This window comes from Antechinus flavipes, chromosome 2 (assembly GCF_016432865.1).
Source record: "Antechinus flavipes isolate AdamAnt ecotype Samford, QLD, Australia chromosome 2, AdamAnt_v2, whole genome shotgun sequence".
Taxonomy (NCBI): Eukaryota; Metazoa; Chordata; class Mammalia; order Dasyuromorphia; family Dasyuridae; genus Antechinus; species Antechinus flavipes.
In genome coordinates, this window is record NC_067399.1 from 370,424,037 (window position 1) to 370,449,488 (window position 25,452).

Sequence of the window (25,452 nt, forward strand, 5' to 3'; positions counted from 1 at the left end):
ACTATGACTACAACTACAAGAAAGGGAAGTCAGGGAATCCAGGAAGTAACAATGAAAGAGAGCATTTAGCAGATGGGGCACAGTCAGTGATTATGTCCAGAATCAAGGACACCACTGTCACTGGATCACAGAGTAAACAGAAGAGAATAAGGGCTTTAAAAACCAGAGAGAGGATTTTTATATATTTGATCATGAAGGAAATAGAGTACCACTAGAGCTTATTTAATAGGGAAGAAGGTGACATAGTCATATCTATGTCTTAGGAAAATCTTTGATTGGGCTTTTTTTCCTTTAAAATTTTGTTGTTTTTTTTACATTCTTTTCTTTTTAAAAAAAAGTTTTGAGTTTCAAATTCTCTCCCTTCCCTCTAACCCCTCCCCTACTCCTTAGAAAATAAAGCAATATATCAATTACACATATGAAGTCATAAAACATTATTTCCATATCAGCTATTTTGAAGGTGGGAAAGGAAAGAAGGGAGAGAAGAAGAAAGGGAACAAGAAAGGAAGGAAAAGAGGAGAGAAAGAGAAAGGAGGGAAGGGAGAGGAAAAAATTATGTTTCAAAATGTACCCAGAGTTCATCAGTTCTTTCTTTGGAGGGGATGGAATTTTTCATTGTGAAACCTTTAGGATTGTCTTAGAACACTGTACTGATTGGCATAATTAAGTCTTTCATGAATTATAAAATGTTGCTATTACTGTGTACTATATTTTCCTACTTTGTTCTGCATAAATTCACTGTGGTTTTTTTTTCTGAAACTATCCCCCCCTCATAATTTCTTATAGCACAATAGTGTTCCATTAAATTCATATATCACAACTTATTTGGCTATTTCCAAATGAATGGGCATCTCTTGATTCCATTTCTTTGCTACCACAAAAAGAGCTGCTATAAATAGTTTTATACATATAGGTCGTTTCCATTTTCTTTGGTCTCTTTAGGATATAAACCTAGTAGTGGTATTGCTGGATCAAAGAGTATGCCCAATTTGACTACTTTAAAAGGCACAGTTCCCAAATTTATGGTTGGATCACTTCTCAGATATACTAATAGTACTTTAATATCCCTACTTTAATGCAAGGAAAATCTCTTTGAAAACTAGATGGAGAATATACTAAAGCAGGGAGAAGGGTGTGGCAGGGAGACCATGCACAGGCTACTGCAATAGTCTAGGTATGGGGTAATGAGAAGCTGTACAAGGGTAATGGCAAAAGGGTAGTGGCAATAGATGCTTCAGCAGTATTTGATAAATGACTGGATGGGTGGAGGGAGGTGAAGAAAAATGTATATTATAGGATGACATCTAGGTTGCTAGAACAAATGCTTGGGAATTGTGGCAACTTTGACAATTATATATTTTCATAGATCAGAATTATAGATTATATTTATTCAGCAGAAAATTATGGAATAATATACTCTACATCTTACAAAGAATAAAAACAAAACAAAAGCTTTTCAAACAAAAAGATTTCCTTTGAATTGACAGATCACAATCTAACATCCAAAAAAGTTAAGTCTGTTTTTCTTTACGTATTTTTAAAAACCAGGAAATTGAAAAAAGATCTAATTGAAAAATTAATTCTGGTCTTTTTGTCTTTCTCCCTGATTCGGCATGTAACTCTCATCTTACCTACCAAGATGTCAAGTCACTCTTCTCCTTTCCTATTTCTCATTTTCTTTCTTTCAGTCTCCATTTCTGTCTTTTCTCCTTATAATTTTTCCATTTTCTCTTGCCCCCAGTTCATCTCTCCTTTAAGTGGTTATATAGAACTAAGTTTTAGAAATTATTTTCCTTGTTTACTGAATAAAGTCTGAATTTTATATATTTAATTAATTTTTATTAATCACAAAATACGCATTGCCTGGGCATTTTGTTCAATTGTTAAAATATACACAAAGTTTAGATAAAACAAGATCCTTATGGTCCTCGTGGATAGGACTGAGCTAAATTTCTTTTATCTTTTATGAAACATTTACTATGCTTAAATTCAGTCTTTTCTTTATAAAGTAAACAGATCTTTGATTTCATTAGTATAGGGAGTCCCAGATAAACAAAAACTATATACCAATGCAAATTCTGAAATTTAGACTATGTTTGGAACAACAACAAAAAAAGGTTAAACGGACCTATCCATCACAGTAAATGACATTACAAATGATCTCTTACAATTCTAATCTAAGATTTATGACCTCTATATCTATTACACTTCACTTTGTAGTTGCTAGATTACTAGATAAGTCTCGAAACAGATACTTCAATGATAATATAGCCAAAATACAATTATTAACAAGTCACAATACTAGCAAAACATTTTAAAACTTTTGTTCTCCTTAAATAGCAAAATTAAGTGAAAACAGGGAGAAAGATTTTTATGTAGGTAATAAAAGGATCTTCTGAATTCAAAGTATTTCCATCTTGATTAAGTTTATTCCTTGTCTAATCTTAGTTCAAAATGTATGGCTTTCCTATTACCTGATATCTATGTACAATTAGCAATATTTATGCTTATCTGCCAATAAAGGACATATTTCTTAATTCTAATTTAGTTGATGAGTACTGTATTCACTCACATTATACAGACAACCATCACTTTTCCTCCTCAGTAGAATTACTTCCCTTTTTGTACTGAAAATTTCATTTTAAGAGTTTTTCATCCCTTTGCAACTCATTTCCCCTGTAGAATTTTATAGTCAGTGGAATCCTGCCAATCTTTTCTCTGAATTTTTTAAAATCAGCTTTTTCAAGATGTACACGAACTCAAAACCATATAGATTTCTTTATTACTGTAAAGTTAGCAAATCAATGGAGTTATAAACCACATTTGTGACTCTCTGATTGATCTGATATTACCGGATAATTGCTCACCTGATGGTTTCAATGGCTCTGCTTTAACAGTTCTTTGGAGGTACTACTTTTTCCTCAAATCATCCAATTCTCTCCTGTTCAGAAAGTACTTCAAATTTATTCTTCAATGCAAAGCCTAAAATTTTATTTTTCCTTCCCACAACTAAGATGATGTAGATCAAGGGTCCTCAAACTTTTTAAATAGGGGGCCAGTTCACTGTCCCTTAAACTGTTGGAGGCCGGACTATAGTAAAAACAAAAACTTTGTTTTGTGGGCCTTTAAATAAGGAAACTTCATAGCCCTGGGTAAGGGGGATAAATGTCCTCAGCTGCCTCATCTGGCCTACAGGCCATAGTTTGAGGAATCCTGATGTAGATGATAGAATGCTGAATCCACGGTTCAAATCCAAATTCAGCCTCAGAAACTTCCTATCTCTGTGAATGTAGACAAATCAACTAACTTCCATCTGCCTCAATTTCCTCAACTGTGAAATGGAGGAAATAACAGTACTCACCTTCAAAGGCTATTATGAGGATCAAATAACATTTTTAAAGCTTGTAGCATAATCTCTAGCACACAGTAGGCATTTAATACATACTTATTTCCCTTCTTTCCTCTCTTCATAGCATTCTTCCACTTTCCAACAACACAACAAATGTCAAGTTTACTTTATCACTTTAAGTCCCCCCCCCCCTTAAATCTCCTTTCCATCACTTTCAGGGAAAATTTATTGTCTGTTTTGATCTGGAATGTGTGTAAAGAGACTTGACAAACTTGAAAAACTCAAGTTTTCTCCATGTTTTTTTTCCTATATAAACAGTAGGTATAATGGCTATGAGAGAAATAAAAATATCACCAAATTAACATAAGGCATTGTGAAACTTCACCTGGTAGCCATCATATTTTAGATTCTTAATAACTCTGTCTCTTTTCAAAAGGCAGAAAAAGGGTTACCTTCTTCCAAAAGAATTTGAGGCAAATGAGATTATTTGTGAGTTGAAAAAGAGAAAAGAGAAAGGCACAAATAGATAATCGAGGATATAAATGTGAGACAGACACTGATCTCACATTTGGCCTGAACTGATCTAAAACTGGAAGAGAGAAAACATACGGCACTTGCATGACTCTTTGCAAGGGAAGAAAAGTGGTTATGGAGGAGAGCCACAGGCCAGCTAGATCAAGAAAGAAGCAAGAGGCTGAAGGGCAGATAGGCCAGTGAAGGGTCCAGGGGGTAAGGGCCCAGGAGTGCTCATCTAACCACAGATACTATTTTAACAGCATGACCTTGGGCAAATCACTCGATCTTGCCATGCTTGCACTTCCTTATTTCTAAAAGGGGAGTACTAATAGCACCCACACTGTAGAGTTGTTATGAGGGTCAAAGGAAAGTAAAGTTCTATCTATGTAAGCCTTAAAACATCATGGAAATTATTATTCTATAACTATTATTAACAGTAATATACATAAAAATTCAAAAGATGAGTGTTCAGAACTCAGAAATATTCTAGTGATAAAAAAAAGTAAACCAATGCTCAAGAGCTCCACAAAGTCAACAGAAATATTTTAATAAGATGAGTATAAAATAACTAATTGTAGGATTTTAGACTGATTATCATGAAAATATAACAGAATTATATATTTAGATATCATTTTTAGGTTGTGAAGTAAGATTTTATATAAACATAAGATTTTATATAATGAAAACACATTCTGTGAGGCAGAAATGTTCTGTGGGAGAATTATTTCAACAAAACACAATGTGAAGTTTCCAGGTCACTGACTGAAACAGTTCTAACACAGAGCAAATCTTGTTAGCAAACATACCGTTTTTTTGCCAGGGGGAAGGTGGCAGACATAACAAGCAGAAAATGTTTACATTCTATATCTCTGTCATCTTTCCATCATCTGGATACAGGACAGGTAAATATTAATCCAGAGGAAAGTAAAATATCCAAGACAAGCATGATGATCAGACATATAATCCAATGTAAAATTCAAAAATAAGAATTTTTTATTAAGAAATTCCCCTGTATATGAAACAAAGCTGACACCCTGAAGATTCTTATTAAATAACTTCATTCTCTATTTCCTTTAAAAATTGACAGAAATTTATTTCCTCAAAAACAGTGGAAGAAATTTAACTATAAATAATAAAATTACAAATCTAAGAAATATGAAACAGCCTAGTTAAAGTAATAAAGATACAATATAAGGCCTTTTGCTCTGGCCTTGAATAGTCTGCTCATATATGGGTCTGAATATTCACACTGAAGCTTCATTTGAGACTGATCAGATTTCCTTGATAAGGTATAAAGAGAACTCCCATCCTCAAATGTTTACTAATCCAAAAGGATGATTAAGTAGGAAATGATTGCTGAGCCATGGCTTCTGAAGCATCACTAGAGGCTCTTTAAAAGAAAGAGGACAGGATTTTCAAGAAAGAGCATGGACAGCGAAGTAAAGACAGCAGAGCACTGACCAGATGCCTAGAGGTTCCCAAGGAAATAATAGACTTTATTTTTACTCTACTAGGCTCACTACTGAGGACAAAGTAGAAGCAAGAGAAAATTTTAAAGTACTGATTAATGCCTCCTGATGCAAAGAGTACCAAGCCAGCAACAGCAGGGTCATCAGAACATGGTAACAGGGAGAGGCCTGGAGCTTGCTGTTGATCCATTCTGCCTGATAGTGGATGTCAGTATTTACTTCCAGAGACTAGATAAGTGGAAGAGGGGAACCTCAATTATCCAGAGTTCTTGTTTACATAATGTCCTACAATCAATTTATCATTTGTGACCGCAAGACTTTATTTGCAATAACCATCATCCTGAGGGAAGTGAAAGACAAATACTGTTACTGATTCTATTCCCCAGGCAACATCCATAACCCTTTTCCTGATCGTGTCTTGGTTTATTAAAAATTACACTATGTGCACATCCTTAAAGGAGGCTGGTCTTTAACTAGGGCAAGTAAAAGTTTCTTTTTTTTTCTTAATAAAAATAATCTGATCACAAGACATGGCTAAGTCAGAAGCTGTTAAGTGAACTTAGTAAATTCACAGAACCACCTTTTCTTCCTGTCTTCCTAGGTTTCTGAGCTCTACAATCCTGCTTTGTTTCTTGGGGTTCCTCATCCCTCTTCTGTGTCTCTGCACTAGCTATCCCCAATGCCTGCCCATACACCACCTTTTAACCTTAGAACTAATCTTAGTTGTCTGGATTCTTTCAAGATTTAGGGTAAAAGATTATAAAAACAGGAAAGGACACATATATACAAAAATTTAATAACAGCTCTTTTTATGGTGGCAAAAGATTGGAAACTGAGGAGATAACCAAAAAAGTTGAAAATACAAAAAAAGAAAAAGAAAAGAAAAAACCCATCAATATTAGCAGAGTCAACCTAAAAGAATTCCTGCATTAGCCATGCCTCCCCCTCCAAAAAATTCTCAATTTTCTCTCTCAGATCCTCCTCTCCATGTAAAGGAAGGCAGCATGTTTTTTATTAGGAGTGCTCTAGAATTGTGATTAAATTATGTAAATTATTTCCTATCTCAAATACATAAAGAACTTACTCAAATCTATAAGAAAACAAGTTATTCCAACTGATAAATTGTCAAAGAATATGAACAAGTAGTTTTTCTGATAAATCAAAACAATTTCTAATCATATGAGAAGATGCTCTAAATCATTACTGATTAGAGAAATTTAAATTAAAATAATCTCAAGATATCCTTTTATACTTATCAAAATGGCTAAAGTGATAAAAGAGGAAACTGACAAATATTGGAGGAGATATGGAAAAACTGGGAAACTCCTTATTGGTAGAGCTATGAATTGATCCAACCATTTTGAAGAGCAATTTAGAATTATGCTGAGAGAATAATTTAACTGTCTCTACCCTTTGATACAGCAATACCCTAATTAGGGAAAAAAGGAAAAGAACTTATATATTCTAAAATATTTATAGCAGCTTTCTTTGTGACAGTAAAGAAATGGAAAATGCGGAGTTGGATAATGGCTAAAAAGCAAACTGAGGTATATGTTCATGATGGAATATTATTCTATTATAAGAAATAAGAAATTTTTTTTTAAAAATGGAAAGACTTGCATGAAATAATGAAGAGCGAAATGAGTAGCATCAAGAAAACATTGACTATAATAACAATAATATTGATTTAGGAACAATTCTGAGTGACCAAGTCATTCTGACATTATAAACACCCAAATTAACTGCAAAAATCCTATGGGGATGCTTACACACACATTTGTGTCTAATAGTGGCCATCTCAGAGGTGAGGAGTGGGGGAAGAAAGTTACATAACTATTATATATTAAAAAGGAATAACAAGTTATACATAATCTGCAACTTCAGGCACAATTCTCTTTTTTAAATTTTTTATTATTTCTTAAGTTCAGAATAAGAAGAAAATTGTGTAGATCCAACTTCCCAAATCTTTCAAGGTTGTTTATTACTGTTATTACTGTATAAACTGTACCACCAATTCTGCTTACTTCATTCTGTATTATTTCCTATAAGAGGTAGAAAAACTTTTTTCTTGGTCTTAAACATCCAAGAATGATACATCATTTGAACCTAATTCCTGACTTATGTATGTATGTAGTATGTATGTATGTATGTATGTATGTAGTATGACTACTACTATCAACTCATCAAAGACATTTGATCGATTTGTGGCATTTGGGGATGGCTATTGGTAGATCTGAATCATAACCTTTGATGTGGCCTTTAAAAGAAAACAGACAGCCTCTGAGTAGAACTGAACATGGACAGAGACAGAGAGAAAGTTTGGAGTTGAAAGCTGCTAACTGTTGTGTCACCCTCACCAGACAACCTGTTAGATAGGTCAGCAATGGAATGGCAATAATGCTAAAGAAAGAAGAAAGAGTTTATGAGCAGTGCTGCTGCCTTCTTGGATCCAAATTCCTGGAAGGAAAAAGAAGAATTCTTGGGTGGGTATATCTTCTAAACAAAAGAGAATTTCAGGATCAAACAGGAGTCAGAGCCTAGGAACAGAGAGCTTTAAAGCCACCATAGGGACAAGCAAACTGGTGCTTTGTCCTCTATTAGTACTGTAAATCAGAAAGGGATGAACGCTCTAACAACTCCAGTTCCTCTCCCTTTCAGAAAAATCCAAAAGCAGAAAAATATAGTCTCAAAAAAGCAGAACATGGCAGAAGAGATCACAGTCCCTGAAGACAGTAGTAGAATGGCCAGATTTCCTGGATTTAGAGACAAAGGAAACCTGAGTTCCTCTAACACAAGAGTGAAATTGCAAGAAGTATTAGTTCCTTTATACTGTTTCCCCAGCCCAACAACTTGAACACAAATAACACTTTCCCAAATAAAACATCAGAGAGGTTTTATGCCTTATATAGCAGTCTTTTAAAATTGGTGAATGTAAAAGTAATCAGGTTAAGGGGGAAAAAGGAAAAACATCCATTTTAAATACTCCAGAATGACCCAACAAGATTTCAACTAAAAAGCATGTAGTTAATTAAATCTGTTCTACAAATACAAAAGACTTACTGAATGACCAAATTTCAACAACTTAAGTTCTATTTTATTACTATACAATATTCCTTTTTGGTTGACTTTTCTTAACATTCTTTCTTTTTAAGATTCTTTAGGTAATGAACAAGTTTTATTAATTTTTGATTTCACTTCTATTTACTCATAGAGCATACTAAAATAGTTTATCTGAGATGATTTGCTATATATAATTTTCTAGAGTTCATAGATGTAATAGAATACAGGAATCACATTAGGTTTATAATTAACAGTAAACTTCAAAGTTTCAAGCTTCCAAGACAACATGTAAAGATTACAAGGTGTTGCATTTGATTTTGTTCCACTTCAGCAGTAAGTATACTTCTATGACATTAAAATCTAAGACCAATGTTGGCATATAAAATGAGTGGGGAGGTATTATCTTTATTCTTCTCCATGAAGTCTTATCACTTTAACACTATTAAGTAAAAATAAAATAGATTTGGAATAAAAAAAAAATCCCAATGTTCCTTCTAACTATCCCTGTTATTGTTCAGTCACTTTACTAATGTCAAACTCTTTGTGACTCCCATTTGGGATTTTATTAACAAACATACTGGACCAGTTTGCCATTTCCTTCTCCAGATCACTTTACAAATGAGGAAACTGAGATAAAAAGAGGTAAGTGACTTGCCCAGAGTCATACAGTTAGTGTTTGAGCCCAGACTCTAGTCCACAGCTTTATCTAGCTATTCACAACTATCCCAGTAAGTCTTATTTTATTGTCTTACTAAAGTATAGTTTAGTAATGCAATAGCATTAAATTGTGTTGGACTCAACATTATACTTGGCCATAGCACTTACAGCATAGCATGTACGAATCTTTTGCACAAAGACCACTATTCAAATTGAAACACACACACACAGAGAAGACAATATGACAACAGGAAGACTGGAGATCATCATACCTGCCTGAAGGAAGAGGGGATGTTTAGACTGGGGAAAAAAATATAAGGAAAATGGAACACAAAGGGCTATCAAGCAGTGTTCTGTTTGGCCCCAGAGGACAGAATCTACAGGAAGACATATTTAAGCTTACACTAAAGAAATTATCTTTTAAAAAATGGCCTCTGGATAAAGGTAATACTACTTAGTAGCTAAATGGACTGTATGACTTCTCAGCTTCCTTCTAAATAAGGTAAAAGAACTGTAAGATGGTCATAAATCATCTAATTCTAGAATACTGAAATTATTTGAACAGTCAATTCAGGTCAGTGCATCCATGCACTACTGAAAATTAGAGGGTTTTTTTTTTTTTTACTGTATAAATGATTCAGTCACAAATTAAGTCTTTTAAATATCTTCACTATTTCTCTTAATGTGGGATGAGTATCAATAGTTTATTAAGATACTAAGAATATTATATACATTTCACTCTTATGGAAAAGGAAAATAATCTTTTCTTATTCTGATTTCCTACACAATGAGCACAAACAGTAAAGAAATTTTTTACCATAAAAAGAAAAAGAAAGCATCTAGTCATAAAATATGGTATGAAAACTTATATAACTTCCTTATATAACCCTACAGCAAATTTTAAAATGTCTATGAAACAGCAGTAACGCCACAAAACATAGTATTCTGAGAGAAGGTTCAAGTTATTAGGAAACCCTGGTTCCCAAAGTACTGTATCTTTTTAAACTGAATAAAATGATTAAAAAATAAGCTAAGTGAAATGTATTTTCAGTGTTCTATTTCCATTTAAAAGCTAAAACACTATTTTCAATGCAGTAGTATTTGTTCTGAGTTGTATGATAATAAAATTATGATGAGATTAAAAATGTTTAAAGTTGAAAGGATTTATATACTACTAAATATACTTTTCAAATCTATTAATAACAAATATCATTATAATATACTTCAAAGGATGTCCTCATTCCTTCTTTCTATTCTCCATGAAATCTTATCACTTTAACACTATTAAGGAAAAAAAAATTAGATTTGGAATCAAAAAACCAAACGAAAAAAAGTTTACAGGGCCAAAAGCAGTACAAAAAAACACCCAAAGAAGTCTCCAAGTACATGTACAGCAAATTCTTACTACCACTAAGCACTTCTGGGTAGTTTTTATATACATATGCACAGTCACAATTATGTGCATGGAATTTTATATTTTTACAGAGAATGACTAATAGATTCCTAAAGGCTGCAAAACAAGTTATTGTTTTGAAATATTTTAAATCAAGAACTTTGTTGGAGCCAGACAAAAAAGTAACATTACAACAGGCCCACCAAATAGAAAACAAAATTTTTTTTTCTAATTAACAAATATTTTTCTTTCCTTAGTTCCCTTACCTTTAAAAAAAGAGAAGACAAAATCCTTGCAATATGTATAGTAAAGAAAACAAATTCAAAAATTATATATCCTATTCTCTTCCTGAGAATATCACCTGTCAAAATATGAGAAAGAATTTTCTTCATATTATTTGTACCAAGTATTATGTGAGAACAGAAAGAGAGGAGAAGATGGAATGGGAATACTTCTTAGATACAAGGTCAGTAGACTGTACCAGAGAAAGGATTTGGAGGAGAGAGGAGGAATGTGAGAGGGGGAGAGCTAAGAATGGAAGACTCCTGAGCACATTGTGCTACCATTGTCCCGGTAGGCAGGATATTACAGAATAAATGAGATACTGTTTTTGTGGGGGGAAGAGTCACAGAAGATTTGGAAAATTTGGAAAGAGCTAATAAAGATGAAGATAAATGGGGAAATAATCAGAAGGGAGGCATAAGTGGAGACAAACAGGAGATGAAGAGAGAAAAATGAGAGGTAAGGAATGACATAACACATACATACACAAAACAAATAGTAAAAACACTGTTAAGACTTTTTTTTAAAGCAAATTATCCTCACCATCAAATGCAATGGAGATAATCCACAACACAAGACTAATCTGAATTACGAAAAACGATCTAAAGTCATTGAAGAGAACAGATGGAACTGATCAAAGGTACACAAAGATTCTCTATGCTAGAAGTGACACAATTTTGAGAGCAGTAAAGGATCAAGTCTCATGTAATCTGAAGGAAGAAGAAAATAGCAAAGATATGGAGGGAAGCTAGGGTCTTATCATCAAAGGCAAAAAGAAGCTATTCAAAAGAATATCCAAAACTACTTAACCAAGTAGACTACTTTTCCCATCTTTACAAAAATTTATGAAGACAATCCACAGATGGAATCAAAAAAACAATACATAATAAGGGCATTAACAGAGAACAACCAAGTTTTCACAAGCAGTTCTATTTCATATCATATTTGTACCATCACACAAAAGCCTAGACAACAAGGTAGTCCCTTGAACATATCAAAATCAGGAGGCAGAGCCAAGATGGTGGAATAAAAAGCAAGGAACTCTTTTAACCCAAACTCTTTTAAATAATGATTCTAAACAAATTTTAGAACATTATAATCCCCAAAATGACTGAGTTGGAACAATTTTCTAACTGGAGATAACTTAGAAGATAAGATCATCAAGGATGCTGTGCAATAGTAAGAGTGGAGCCCACTCTGAGGCAGACCATTATCAGCATAGCCCCAGAAAAACAGAAGTCCTTGGAAGCCTCTGAAACAATGGCAGAAGTGGTAGTTTCAAGACCTTTCAGCCCACAGACACCAACAACACCTTGGAAAAAATCGCAAGAAAGGTTTGTAGCACTAGAGTGAAAGAAAAATGCAGCTCCAAATCCAGCAATCCAAAAGTGGACCTTGGAAGCCACTGAAATCAGCAGCAGCCAACAGCAGTGGCTTCTGGAAATCTCAGTCCAAAGATGGTAAGGGGGTCTCTTTAATAGCATTAAGGTAAGACTGCTGCTTTGCCCATGTACAGATTCATGACATAATCCTGGTCACAGTCCCAGGGCAAAGAGGAGCACTATTACACTAGGACATATAGTCACAGAAGAACAGAGATGCTCCTGACAGTTTCTGGGCCTAAAAGAGTGGCACTGGCTGCTCACAGACGAGAGCATTGGCCAGGAGAGTAGTAAACACACTTCTCCTTGGATCATACTACCTTGAAAAAATTAAAAATGTGTAGATTTCCTAGAAGGATCTCTGAAAACAGCTTCACAAAATCCCTAAAGCTTAGGACATACACCTTTCATTCCAGAAACAAAAAGTTAAAAAAATCAAGTAGTAAGTTGAGAAAATGAACAAACAAGAGAAAAAGATTCTGACCACAGAAAATCACTATGGTGATTCCATAAGATGATGATAAAATCAGAGCTATTATACATCCAAAACCTCCTATAAAGGTTTGGAAGAATTTTAAAAGATTTTGAAAATCAAGTACCTTGGAGGAAAGTAGGAAGGGAAGGGGATAAAATAATAAAAAAGGTAGGGTGATAGAAGGTAAGGCATATTGGAGGAGAGGATAGTCAGAAACAAATCAGAAACAAAACAGGGACAGGGGGAAGGGGAGAGAGAATAGAATAATTGAGGGAAATACAGTTAGGAATAGTAACCATGAAAAGAATTTTGAGTTAAGTTTCTCTGATAAAGATCTCATTTCTCAAACATATAGGGAACTGCGTTAAGTTGATGCAAAATTAAAGCCATCCCACAATTAATAAATGATGAAAAGATATGAACAGTTTTCAAATAAACTAATCAAGCTATATATAGTCATATGGAAAAATACTCTGTTAATCGGAGACTTGCAAATTAAAACACTTGAAATACCACTTCATATCTATTAAATTAGCTAATTGGCCACAAAAGGGAAATGAAAAATGTGGAGGGAATAGAACATTACTGTATTGTTGGTAGAACTGAGAATTAATTCAAATGTTCTGTAGAACAATTTGGAACTATGTTCAAAGGGCTATAAAATTATGTATATCCTTTGACCTAACAATACACTACTAGACATGTATTCCAAGAGAGATTTTTTTTAAAAGGGAAAAAAAAATCTTTATGTACAAAAAATATTTATAACAATTCTTTCTTAAGGCAAAGAACTGGAAATTGAAGGGATGTCCATTAGGGAATAAATTGTGGCATGTGATTATGACAGAACACTATTGTGTTATAAGAAATGATGTACAGGATGCTTTCTTCAGAAAGACTTCCACAAGCTCATGCAACGTGAAATGTACAACATGAAACAGTGACAGCAATACTGTAGGATGATCATCTGTGAATGACTTAGGTATTCTCAGCAATACAAAGATCCAAGACAACTATGAAGGATTTATGATGAAAAAAGCTATCCATATCCAGAGAAAAACTGATTGAGTCTGAATGTAGACTGAAGCATTAAAAAAATTATCAAAACTGCAGAAGATTTCTTGTAAAATATATAGGCATAACTTTGATCACTCACTGATAGTTACTATCAGGAGAGGTTAACCAAAAGTGTTTTCCAGTGGTATAGAAGAGAGACAGAACAAAGTCCAAACTGAAAAGGAGTTCCTTATCTAGTCAGTAATATTCCAAAATGCCTTTCAGATGCTTTTTGGGGGGTGAAACTATAGTGTTTTTGCACCTCTGGTTTAATATCAATAACATTCAAAAAATTTTGGCTTAATGATTCAAAGAGTGAAAAACACATGTTTGAAGAATTCCTATTATCCAGAAAGCAATACACAACCGAACAAGCTACAGCATCATTCATCTCTCTAGATATACATACACACACACACACACACACACACACACACACACACACACACACACACACAAATATACTGATTTTTGTAAACTAGAAAATATTTTAACAAGCATTTTCCATGGCCATTTTAAAAAATTTAGTTAACAGTGATCTTTTTAATATAAGTAGAACAAAAAAATCTTAGAATTTTTCTTAGAAGGAACCTCTGCAGCCATGCAGTATAATCTTTTTATTGTGGATTTTTTTCCAGAGAGGTGCTAAATTTAAAAAAATTTTAAATTGTTATTCTATTTTCCCTTAGGTACATGTAAAAACAATTTTGAACATGAGCTTTTAAAAGTGAGTTCCAAATTTTCTTCCTTCCTCCCTCTTGCCACCTCCCAAATTAGAAAACAAGCAATTCGACATGCTATACATGTACGCATGCAAAACATTTCCATAATTGTCATGTAAAAAAAAGGAAGAAAAAACCCTCAAGAAAGATAAAGTTTAAAAAGTATGCATCAGTCTGTATTCAAACACCTCTTTTTCTGGGGATGGAAAGCATTTTTTTTTAACCTTAAGTCCTTCAGAATTAGTTCATTCAATTTTGAGATTTCAACATTTCAGAAAGTTTTTCCTGATATCAAACCTAAATTTGCCTCTGAAATGTTCATGAAATGCTCTAATTTCTATCCTTTGGAGTCCAATAAGTTAAGTCTCTTCGAAGCTCTCTTCCACAAAGGCCCATCAAACAATTGATACAACTTACAACTTTCTTCCAGAATAACCTACTACTCTATAGATAAGGATTCATTTTTTGGTGATAAGATCCTAGTTTATCTTTTTGACTCATTTTCTAAACATCCCCTGTTCCATCAAATGATTCTCACTGGTACAAATTCAGAGCACTTTACCAACTTCACGATTCTCTTCTTTATACTCTCCAAATCTGTCAATTGTCCTTCCTAAGCAATGGCCTGCAGAATCGAACACAACAAACTAGATGTTACCTGAGAATAATTTAGAGATTACCTCTTTTATTTTTGAAAGCTCTGATACTCTTAATGCAACTGTAGCTGCTTATTGGCAAGGGGGCCAATGGAAAGTGTAGTTTCCCAACTAGGAGGAACTAAAGAATCACATGAGGAAGAAAAGCCACAAGATGGGACAAGTCCCGGGACCTTTTGAGCCCATCTTGGCCAATAAATTTCAAGTAAGAGGTACTAATATACTCTGAACTGAATATCATCATCATGAGCACTTAACTGATAAATGTTCAACTGGACTACTAACTCATTTAAAGAAATGATATAAAAAATAGTTTTCAGTTTCCCTGAAGGTGACTGTCACTGGAAAATAATGAATTTATCCTGATCAACTGGAATTGCATAAACTCAGTAGTTTCCTGCTTTTTTTTTGGTTTGTTTTATGTATTTTAGAATGGATTTTTATCTCCAGTTAAAACAAGCTGATTTTATTGCATTATGAGCTAGCATATAAGGTAGTGGACAAATGGGAAAGAATACAAAAGAACTCAAACTTTGGCAAAATGGTATCAGCTTTTTTTTTTTTTTTTTTTTTTTGGCTGCCGTATCACACTAACTGAAACTGAGCTTACTATCCATAACTTAATAGTCTTTCAAACAAACTGTTTACTATCATCAGCTCCTTTCCACTCCGTTTTGTGACTGAATTCAAAAAATTGATCAATAAATGAAACTTTTTATTTAAAAGCAGCTATGTGGTACAACGGATAGAGTACTAAATCAGGAGTCAGGAAGAACTGAGCTTGAATATTGCTTCAGACACTAGCTGTATAACACTGGACAAGACACATAATCTCTATTTACCTAGTTTCCTTTTCTATAAAACGGAGATGATAATGATAGCACCTAACTTCTAGGATTAGTGTAATGATCAAATGAATTAATTATTGTATAGCCCAAGTGTCTGGCCCATAATAGCATTAATTATTATTGTTTGTTTAACTATTGATAGTAATGGTAATTCATTTTCACTATTATTATTTAGTATCTTTATTAAACACCATCTTATTAAACAAACTTGTCAAGATTTTTTTGGAGCTTGACTTTGTCATCTAATAGATAAGTGATTTCTTCCTACTCTGTCATCTACAAATCTGGTGAGCATGCCCTCTAGCTATTATCCAAGTCATTGATTTAAAAAAGTTAAAATAATAAGTCTACTGTCACATCCTTGGGACTTTCCATTGCAGGTTTTCTGCCTATTAACTATTTACTCCCCTTTGAGACAATTCATTTAAGCATTTCTGTATCGCTCAAACTGCATATAATCTAGTTTACTTTCTTTCATCTATGTAAACAACACCAATAACCATGCCCTTATCTACCAATTTATTAACTATCCAAAATTTAAATTTATATAACATGCATTTATATTCACCCCTAGTTTTGTGGTAGATAGAATTTAGTTCATCTTAAATATTTGGGGAGTATCCCCCTTCTCCTAATTTCCCTATTTTTAGCAAGGGAACCACACCATTCTCCCCAGTTACCCAGGCTCACTACCTTGATGTCATCCCCAACTCCTCAATCTCATTCAAGTCAAGTCAAGAAGCTCTTATTCATTTTAAACATCTACTATTGTGCTCAGCATTGGAGATACAATGAAGGCAAAAAACACTCTGCTCTCAAGGAGCTCACAGCTCTTGTCATACTCTCTTCTCTCCATTAGACTATGTACAGATAAGAGGAGATGTTGAAGATAACTCTCAAAGAGTTTATTAAGATTAAAAAAGACCAGAAAAGGCTTCTTTTCTGGGACTTAAACTGGGACTTGAAGTCAGGGAAGCCAAGAGAGAAATGAGGAAAGAGCAGAAAGCCGGCCAAAATGCCTGGAATCAGAGATAAAGTGTCCTGTTGGAGAAGTAGCAAGAAGGCTGGTGTCACAAGATCACTTAGTATGTAAAAGGAAGCAAGGTTTAAGAAGGCTAGAAAGGCAGGATGGGAAAAGGTAAATGAAGGAGTTTATAAGCCAAACAGAGGATTTTGTATTTGATCTGGAAGCATCTTTTATCAACTTTTGTCATTTCTACTTCATACTACTACATCCCCACCTCTTAGCTGTACAAGCCAACACCTCTTCACATTTCTCATGAAAAAACAGCCTTGTGGTTTTTGTTCCTGCCTCACATCTCTACTCATTCCAATCCATCCTCCACTCCATTGCCAAAGTCACTTTCCTAACTTGCAGGTCTTACTATATCAACCAACTCTAATGGCTTACAATTATCTAAAAATTAAAACAAAGTCTTCTATTTGTCACTTAAATCCCTTTGTAATTTGGACCCTTCCTATTTCCAGTCTTCAGCCTAATGACATTGGTTTATTTGCTGTTTCTCAAACACAACACAACATTAAAATTAAAATCCCCACAACACTGGGATCTACTGTGCCTAGAATGCTCCATATCTTTTGTGTCTCTTCATTTCCTTTAAGATTTTTAAGACATAGTATTACACACTTAACAAGATACAATATATGCACTGGGAAAACAAAAAATTTATGTGACTCATTTTATTACAATACATCTGAGATTATAACATGGAAGTACTGGTATAAACTTAATTTCTGTCAAACTGCTGTTCTAATTTTTATCAAACAATCCTTTCCCAGTAACTGGAGTCTTTGGATTTATTGAACACTATGATTCTGTATTTGTTTCTATATATTGTATAACCTAATTTGTTCCACTGGTCAACCTCACTTTTATTATACCATTAACAAATTGTTTTAATGTTTATTGCTTTATAATAATGACTTAAGATCTGATAGTGATAGATTCTCTTCCTTCCACTTTTTTCATTATTATTCTTGAACTTTTGTTCCTCCATATGAATTTTATTATTTTTCCTAGTACTTATAAACTTTTGAGTGTCTAACTAGCACACCACTAATAAATAAATAAATTACGTGAAATAATATTGTCATTTTTATTATAAGGGTTTATTAGTACTTGTCTTTATCTCTCTACAGAGTATTTTACATTTAAGAGTCACTTAGTTTCCTTAGTGAATCTGGGAACATACACTTATTCTGAATTTTGTTGATGTTATTAGTTATTTCAATTAATTTTTATTTGACTCTCGGGGATTCTCGAAGTACAATTATATCACCTGCAAAAGCAATAACTGGTTTCTATTCACTTTTGTTAATTCTCTAATTTCTTTTTCTTATCTTATTGCTCAATTTAGCACTCTTTTAAATAATAGTGGTAATAACAGGCATTCTTATTTTAGTCCCAATCTTGGAAAGATTTCTAGATTCTTCGCTACATACGTTTGCTCTTGGATTTCAATATACACAGCTATATTAAGGAAAGGTCCATTATTGTAGATTTCTAGAGTCTAACAGAAATGAGCATTGTATTTTGTTGATCTGCTGACATGATCCCAGGAGTTTAAAAATTATTTATAATAAGCATAGCTTATTATATTTATAATCTTCTTTATGTTGATATAATGCTGAATTTCTAATGCTAGTCCAACCTGGACATAGTATATATTCTTTCTAATGCAGTGATCACTTTTCATTAAGGATAGTAGTCTACTATTAGTGCCTAGTTTAGATATCAAAATTTTATCTATCATAGAAAAGAGAATAGGAAAAAGTGCTTTTCTTAGTATTTGAAACAACATGTGCAATTTTTAAATTAATTGCTCTTTAATGTCTGGAGAAATTACTTATGAATCCATTTAGTCCCCGAGTTTATTTTTTGGAAGTTCACTTATGGTTTGTTCAAATTTTTTTTTCTGATACTGTTATCTAAATAGTTTATTTCTTTTGTCTACAAGAATTGCACATATTTAATCTATTATCAGATTGCTTATCATCTTGGAGAGGGGGAAGAAGAGAAGAGAAGAAGAATAATTTGGAAAACAAGGTTTTGAAAAGGTTTGCAAAATTTGAAAACTATCTGTGCATGTATTTGGAAAAAGTACAATCTTAAAAAATAAATAGTTTATTTCTTCTTTTGCTAGTACAGGTATTTTATGGTTTTGTAAGCATTCATTTATTTTTTCTGCGTTATCAGTTGTGCTAGTATAATTGGGAGGTTTCTAATAACTCCTTTATTTTCCTTTCAAAAAATCTTATTTCATTTCTGTTATGAACAATTAATTTGGTTTTTCTCTTTTTGTTAAATCAGGTTACCCATTTAAAGAAAAAAAACTAATTTTGTTTCAATTAAATGGTCTTTTTGTTTAATTGTATTCAACTCTTTTGAATTTCTAGTATGCTGGGGTTTTTTAAACTGTGGACTCAATCCCTCTCAATAGCTTTTGCTGTATCCCATAAGTTTTGGTATACTGTGTCTCATTACTATTATTTTCTTTGATTAAATTGTCTACTAAACTGTAACTTGCTTTTTAGCCCACCAGGTTCATCAGAATTATGGTAATATACAATTATTTTTCATGTCTTTCTTTTAAGGGTTCTTTATAATAATCATTGAATTATATCATCAATCCTAAGTACTAAAACATTTAATATTGAAATCATTTCATATTAAACTGGAAGGAATAGGAATTGACCTGCCATTCAACTTGCTCCTTGAAGATAATCTGACAATTAAAATTTGTAATATCTAACCTTTTAATTCATAAATGGAAAATTCAAACTCAATAACTGACAAACTCGCTGATAAAATCTCATACTGTAATTTTCCAAATTATAAGCATAGTACTCAGCATATAAGTATTAACAAATTATTTTGCTTCTTGTCTTGGTCCTTTCCTTCCTAAACCTCTCCCTCTCTCAGCAAGGCATTGCATTAAACCAATGGAAACATAGATTATCTATGCCCCAAACTTTACCAATTTAGAATATTTTCAAATGACAAGAAGAATAGATAAGACACTGTCTAAAATCTTTCTGAATGGCACTGTTTAAACAAATGAATTCTTCATATGAACAAGATACACATAATATCCTATTATAACATATGATTTAGGGGTTCTTTTACCTGGTCCACTGTTTGAATGATCATTGTTGTATACATCAAATTCTTCAGCTTCTAACTGTCTGTATTTGTTTATATATTCCATTTCAGGACTCTTTCTCTCATGCAGCCTAAAGGAGAAATTAAAAGCTATTAAGTCAAGAAATTCCTTCCATTTAGATATATATGATAAGAACTATCTTTAAACTAAGGCCCAGAATATTAATTCCTGTAATTATTATTTAACAATGGGGATTTCCTTTTTAAAATATAGGTTAGCCTAGGTTATTAAAACTCCTTCAACTCTAAAATTTGGTCATTCTATGATTCTATAAAGTAATCATAACAGTAAGGGGATATTACATAATATCCTCCTCCAAGAAAAAGTTTTATCTTCTACTCTAGAAATGCCACTTACCAAAGTCCCAGGTAAAGCCTGACAAAGGCAAAAACAAACAAACAAACAAACAAAAACATTTCAAATCTCCACTGCCTCCTATTAACTGGTAATATTCTATTTCTGTCCTTTATAATTGCTAAAATCAAATCCTACCCCCTCCCAAAATCCAAAGAATACTTTTAAACATTTTAATGATGTTTTGCTTAAAATCCTTATTAAATTTTCAGATGACAAGAATTAAAGTCATCTATAGTTATATGAAAAAAGTGCTCTAAATCACTGTTGTTTGGAGAGATGCAAATTAAAACAACTGTGAAGTACCACCTCAAATCTCTCAGATTGGCTAAGATGACAGGAAAAGATAATAAATGTTGGAGGGGATGTGGGAAAACTGGGACCCTAATGTGTTGTTGGTAGAGTTGTGAATTGATCCAACCCTTCTGGAGAGAACGGGAACTATGCCCAAAGGACTATCAGTGATTAATTACAATTTGACTTGGCATTACCTATTCCAAGGAAAAATCATAAAGGAGGGGAAATGACCCAGATATGCAAAAATGTTTGTAGCATCTCTTTTTGTGGCAGGAAAGACTTGGAAAATCAGTAGATCCTATCACCTGAGGAATAGCTGAACAATTTATGGCATATGAAAGTAATGGAATATTAATGTTATATAAAAATGACGAACAAGCTGATTTTAGAAAGACTTAGGAAGATTTATGCAAACTGATACTGAGTGAAACAAGCAGAACCAGGAATCCATTCTAACAATAACAGCAAGAATCTTTGATGATCAGCTAACTATGAAAGACTTGTTCTTTTCAGTGGTTCAGTATTCCAAAGCAATCTCAATAACCTTTGGACAGAAAATGTCATCTGCATTCAGAAAAAGAACTAAGGGGAAGGAACGTAAATCAACACATGCTATGTTCACTTCTTTTTTCTGTTTTTTTTTTTAATCTCTCCATTGGTTTTTCCCTTTTGCTCTTATTTTTCTCTCCTATCATGATTTATAAGCAATGTGTATTAAAAATAAATTTACTAGGAACAGAAAAAATAAAATATAATCCTTATTAAATTATAATTAGCTAAAAACATTGTTACCAAACTTTTCTAGACTTTTTATTTGGCTCATAGTTATTTTGACATTTTCTTCCCCCCTCCTCTGCCATAAACTATCAGCCACTTAAGCATAGGATTTGTGTCATACTTATCTTTTTATTCCCCTATGTATACTTATGTATACTAAGTCTTATGTATACTAAGCTCTCAGGTAAAATATTTCATAGCATCATAGATTTAGAGCTGGAAAGGATCTTAGAGGCCATCAACTCTAGTTCCTTCTTCCCTCTTTACGTGATAAAAATTAGAAAAATGAGATGCAAAAATGTTAAAAACAGTTTGGCTGAGGCCTCTCAGGGAATAAAGTACATAGTCAGAAATTATATCAAAGTCCTCAAATTCCCACTCTGATGAATTGAATCTATCTACTACTAATCCTCATAGGCCTCTAGAATAATGCAAGCAGTCCCAAACGCTCTTAATTCTGAATAGCAATTTTATCTTCCCATGAAGTGATTTAATGACCATAAACAATATGACCAACTATGTAACATTTATCAACAGGAAAAATTAAGTCATCAAGCAAAAAGAATTTCAAGATTATTTGGTATGAAATATCACTCTATAAAATGCTGATATGCATCTAGATGTGAATGCCAATATAGAATATGCAAAAGGCATGTAAATACTTACAAAGTAAGTAATAAGTTACCTAACTTGACTTATGTTTTAAACTGATCAAAAAGTCTAGGGGTAACTAGGTGGCACAGTGCATAGACTGTTGGGACTGGGATCAGGAAGACATCTTCTTCTCAGTCACTTGTTAACTGTGTGAACCTGAGCAAGTCATTTAACCCTGTCTGCCTCAGTTTCCTCATCTATAAAAAATGAGCTATAGAAGGAAATGGCAAATTATTCTAGTATCCTTTCCAAGAGAACCCCAAATGGGATCTTGAAGTCGGACTTGACCTAAAAGAATGAACATCAAAAACTATGTCCATGAAAGTCTATACTTTCATTCATATTTCCAATATTTATTTTTAATCTATTTATGTGATTTTATCTATTTAAAGAACTGAATGAGAAAAGAACTCTATGAAAGCAGAGAACTACTCTGCAATTTACCAGCTAAAGGAGTTGTCCCAAATATTGAAATGTTGAGCATCACAGAGCTAGTCTATATCAGAAACAGAATGTGAAACTAGTTATCCCTAAATCCAAAGCTAGTTGGTTTTCCCCCATACATTATACCCTACTGCCTCATTTTTTTAAAAAATCGTGAAAAATATGTAAAGCTTCATAAATTAAAACTGGACACAAGATTTTACAAGGGCTAATGTTGAATAATTATCCATGCATATGTTTTGAAAAATAAAAAGCTTTAATAAAAGGAAAAGTTACATAAATTTCAGAAAATTTATGATTGTGTAATGTATTATGAAAAATTTTATTAATGATATTCTGTTCATTTTACTTACAAATCAATTATTTCTAGGTTTTTGAGGAGCTACAACAAAAAGGTATCTTCAAGGAACGCAGAGGCTAGTGAAGAAAGGGTAAAAATGCATGTATGCCACAATTAAGCAACATAAATAATATTAAATGTATTCTATACACAAGATAGTTATCTCCATTAAGAGAAAAAAATCATGTAGATAATTAAACCCAAGTCATTCAATTAATTTAAGGTTATTATCTTAACCTTAAGGAGAGAAGGAGCAAGCCTGCCATGAAGAAAGATAGGATTATGGTCCCAAACCTCTGAAATGGTATGACATTTAAGGGATGAAAGACTAACCTGCACAAACATCACTCCTTTCAGGTCATCTCATTAAGAGCTACTTTCCATAATCAAAGTCCTTACTCTTAGCTATACATACATGACTTTTCTTTTTTCTTTCTTTTTTTTTTGGGGGGGAGGGGAGAAGGGACACAACAGAAGGAGTAAAGTGACTTGCCCAGGGTCACACAACTAGTAGAGTCTGAGGCTGGATTGGAACTCGGGTGCTCCTCACTCCAGAGCCAGTGCCCTTTCCACTGCACCATCTATGTGACTCTTAAAATGGATGCCTAGAAATTCTATCATTCCTGCTACGAAGAACAGGAACATGGTCTCATGTGGGATTTACACAAAGTGCCTATAGAGAGATAAAGTACCAAAGCTGTAGCCATAGGGAGTTGGATAGTATCCAGAAAACCAAGGGACTCATTATCAAAGAATATGAAGATGCAAGAAATGAGGATATTCAAATCTAAAGAAGAGAATAGAGGCAACACAATAGAGCTTGTTCTAGCTGTCAAAATAAACAAATAGAAGCAACTGTGGTTTTTATTTTTTGTTGTTTTTTTTTTAATAAAGGCAGTTTGAAATTTTGAAAAAGAAAACTTTCCTAATCATTTAAGTAATTCAAAAGCAAAATCAGTTGAGATTTTTGATATCTTCAAAAATATATTTGGAAAGAACATGTTCTGCTATAAGAAATTTTCAAAGAATGGAGAAATACTTATCAAGGAGAAAATAGATTCTATTCAGGTAGATGTGATTAGATAACCTCAGAAGCTCTTTCCAACTGTAAAACCCAATGAAATGTTGACAATACTGCTTCAGGTCTCAAATAAAAATGTCATTTCAAGTTAAAATCAGACACATAAAATCACTGCCCTGTGTGTACTTTTACCATATCATAATAACCCAAAATAAATTACTTATTTTAAAAGAACAATACAGATTTTTTAAAACCATCCATATTTAGGGAAGGTATTTTAAAGCAATATTAAATAAAATTAAGATAAACAACATGAAGCTAAAGTAGAAAAGAGCTATATACATTCTTATCACAAATATTTTTAGCTACAGCTTACATGTAATCAGCTTTATAAAGTCTTAAAAGATTAACATGTTCTTTATTTTAGGGTAAATTTTTGAAAGCAGATATTTTCAACCAATAAAGAAAAAAAGTACATATTTGAAAAATAAAACATCACTGCATTGAAATTCAATGAATAAAATTTTCAGCTAATTTTTTAAATATTCAAAAGTTTAAATATAGGGGTTGAACATTCAGTTTTATTTATACATCATATCTATTATTTGCTATAAAACTTTTCCAAAAAGAATAATATACTTTTTTTAAAAAGCAAAAGAGAAGAGTAACATATACCAAGGTTAATCATATATCCAAGAAATTAATAACATAGAGCAATGAATAAGAGACTTTTACTGAGCCAAGTTAAAAATAAAGATGTTCTCTGATAAATATAGTTTTTCTATACTAAGCTTTTCCAAAATCTGTTCTTTTATATTGGCCATTTGGAACAAACAACTTATAACAATTTCACCAAACTACATTAAAGGGATATTTTATCAAACTTCATACAATTGTAACAAAATTCATTTGATGACACATAAAATCCAGACTGTCAAAAGAAACTAATGAAAAGAGCAAACAGCACTTCCTAACTTCAAAGTGTATTATAAAATATCAGTCTTCAAAAATCATCTTCAAAAAATAAGATAAATCAATGGAACAGACGAGAGAAACAGAAATAATACAATTCAATTGTAAATTTTCATTATTAATGAAAAGCTTCTGCACAAAGAAGGAAATGGTCAATCAGGGAAAAAATATTTGTAACAAATTTCTTTCATAATTTTAGTACCTAAGACATACAAACAGCAGGTAGAAAGGATATGCATGTTATGTATAAATATTATTTATTATATGTTATAGTTTGCATATAGCATATATATTTACAGAGTTTACATATAGTATATATATATTTCTGTATTATGTTATATTATCTATATATATATATTTCTGTATTATTATGTTATATTATCTATATATATATATTTCTGTATTATGTTATATTATCTGTGTGTATATATATATATATATATATATATATATATATATATATATATATATATGTGTGTGTGTGTGTGTATAGTTATAAGACCAAAAGCCATTTCCCAATAAATGATCAAATGACAGGAATAGT

The 25,452-nt window shown here is 32.6% G+C and overlaps 1 protein-coding gene across 1 annotated transcript in view; it reads right to left on the reverse strand.

The window, feature by feature from the left end:
• Nucleotides 1–25,452, reverse strand: part of TDRD9 (tudor domain containing 9) — a 173,195-nt gene that overhangs the window by 117,445 nt on the left and 30,298 nt on the right. Inside the window, exon 2 of the mRNA XM_051978276.1 lies at nt 20,013–20,119. Within this exon, the coding sequence (XP_051834236.1) occupies nt 20,013–20,119 (107 nt within the window). The remainder of the gene's footprint in view (nt 1–20,012; nt 20,120–25,452) is intronic.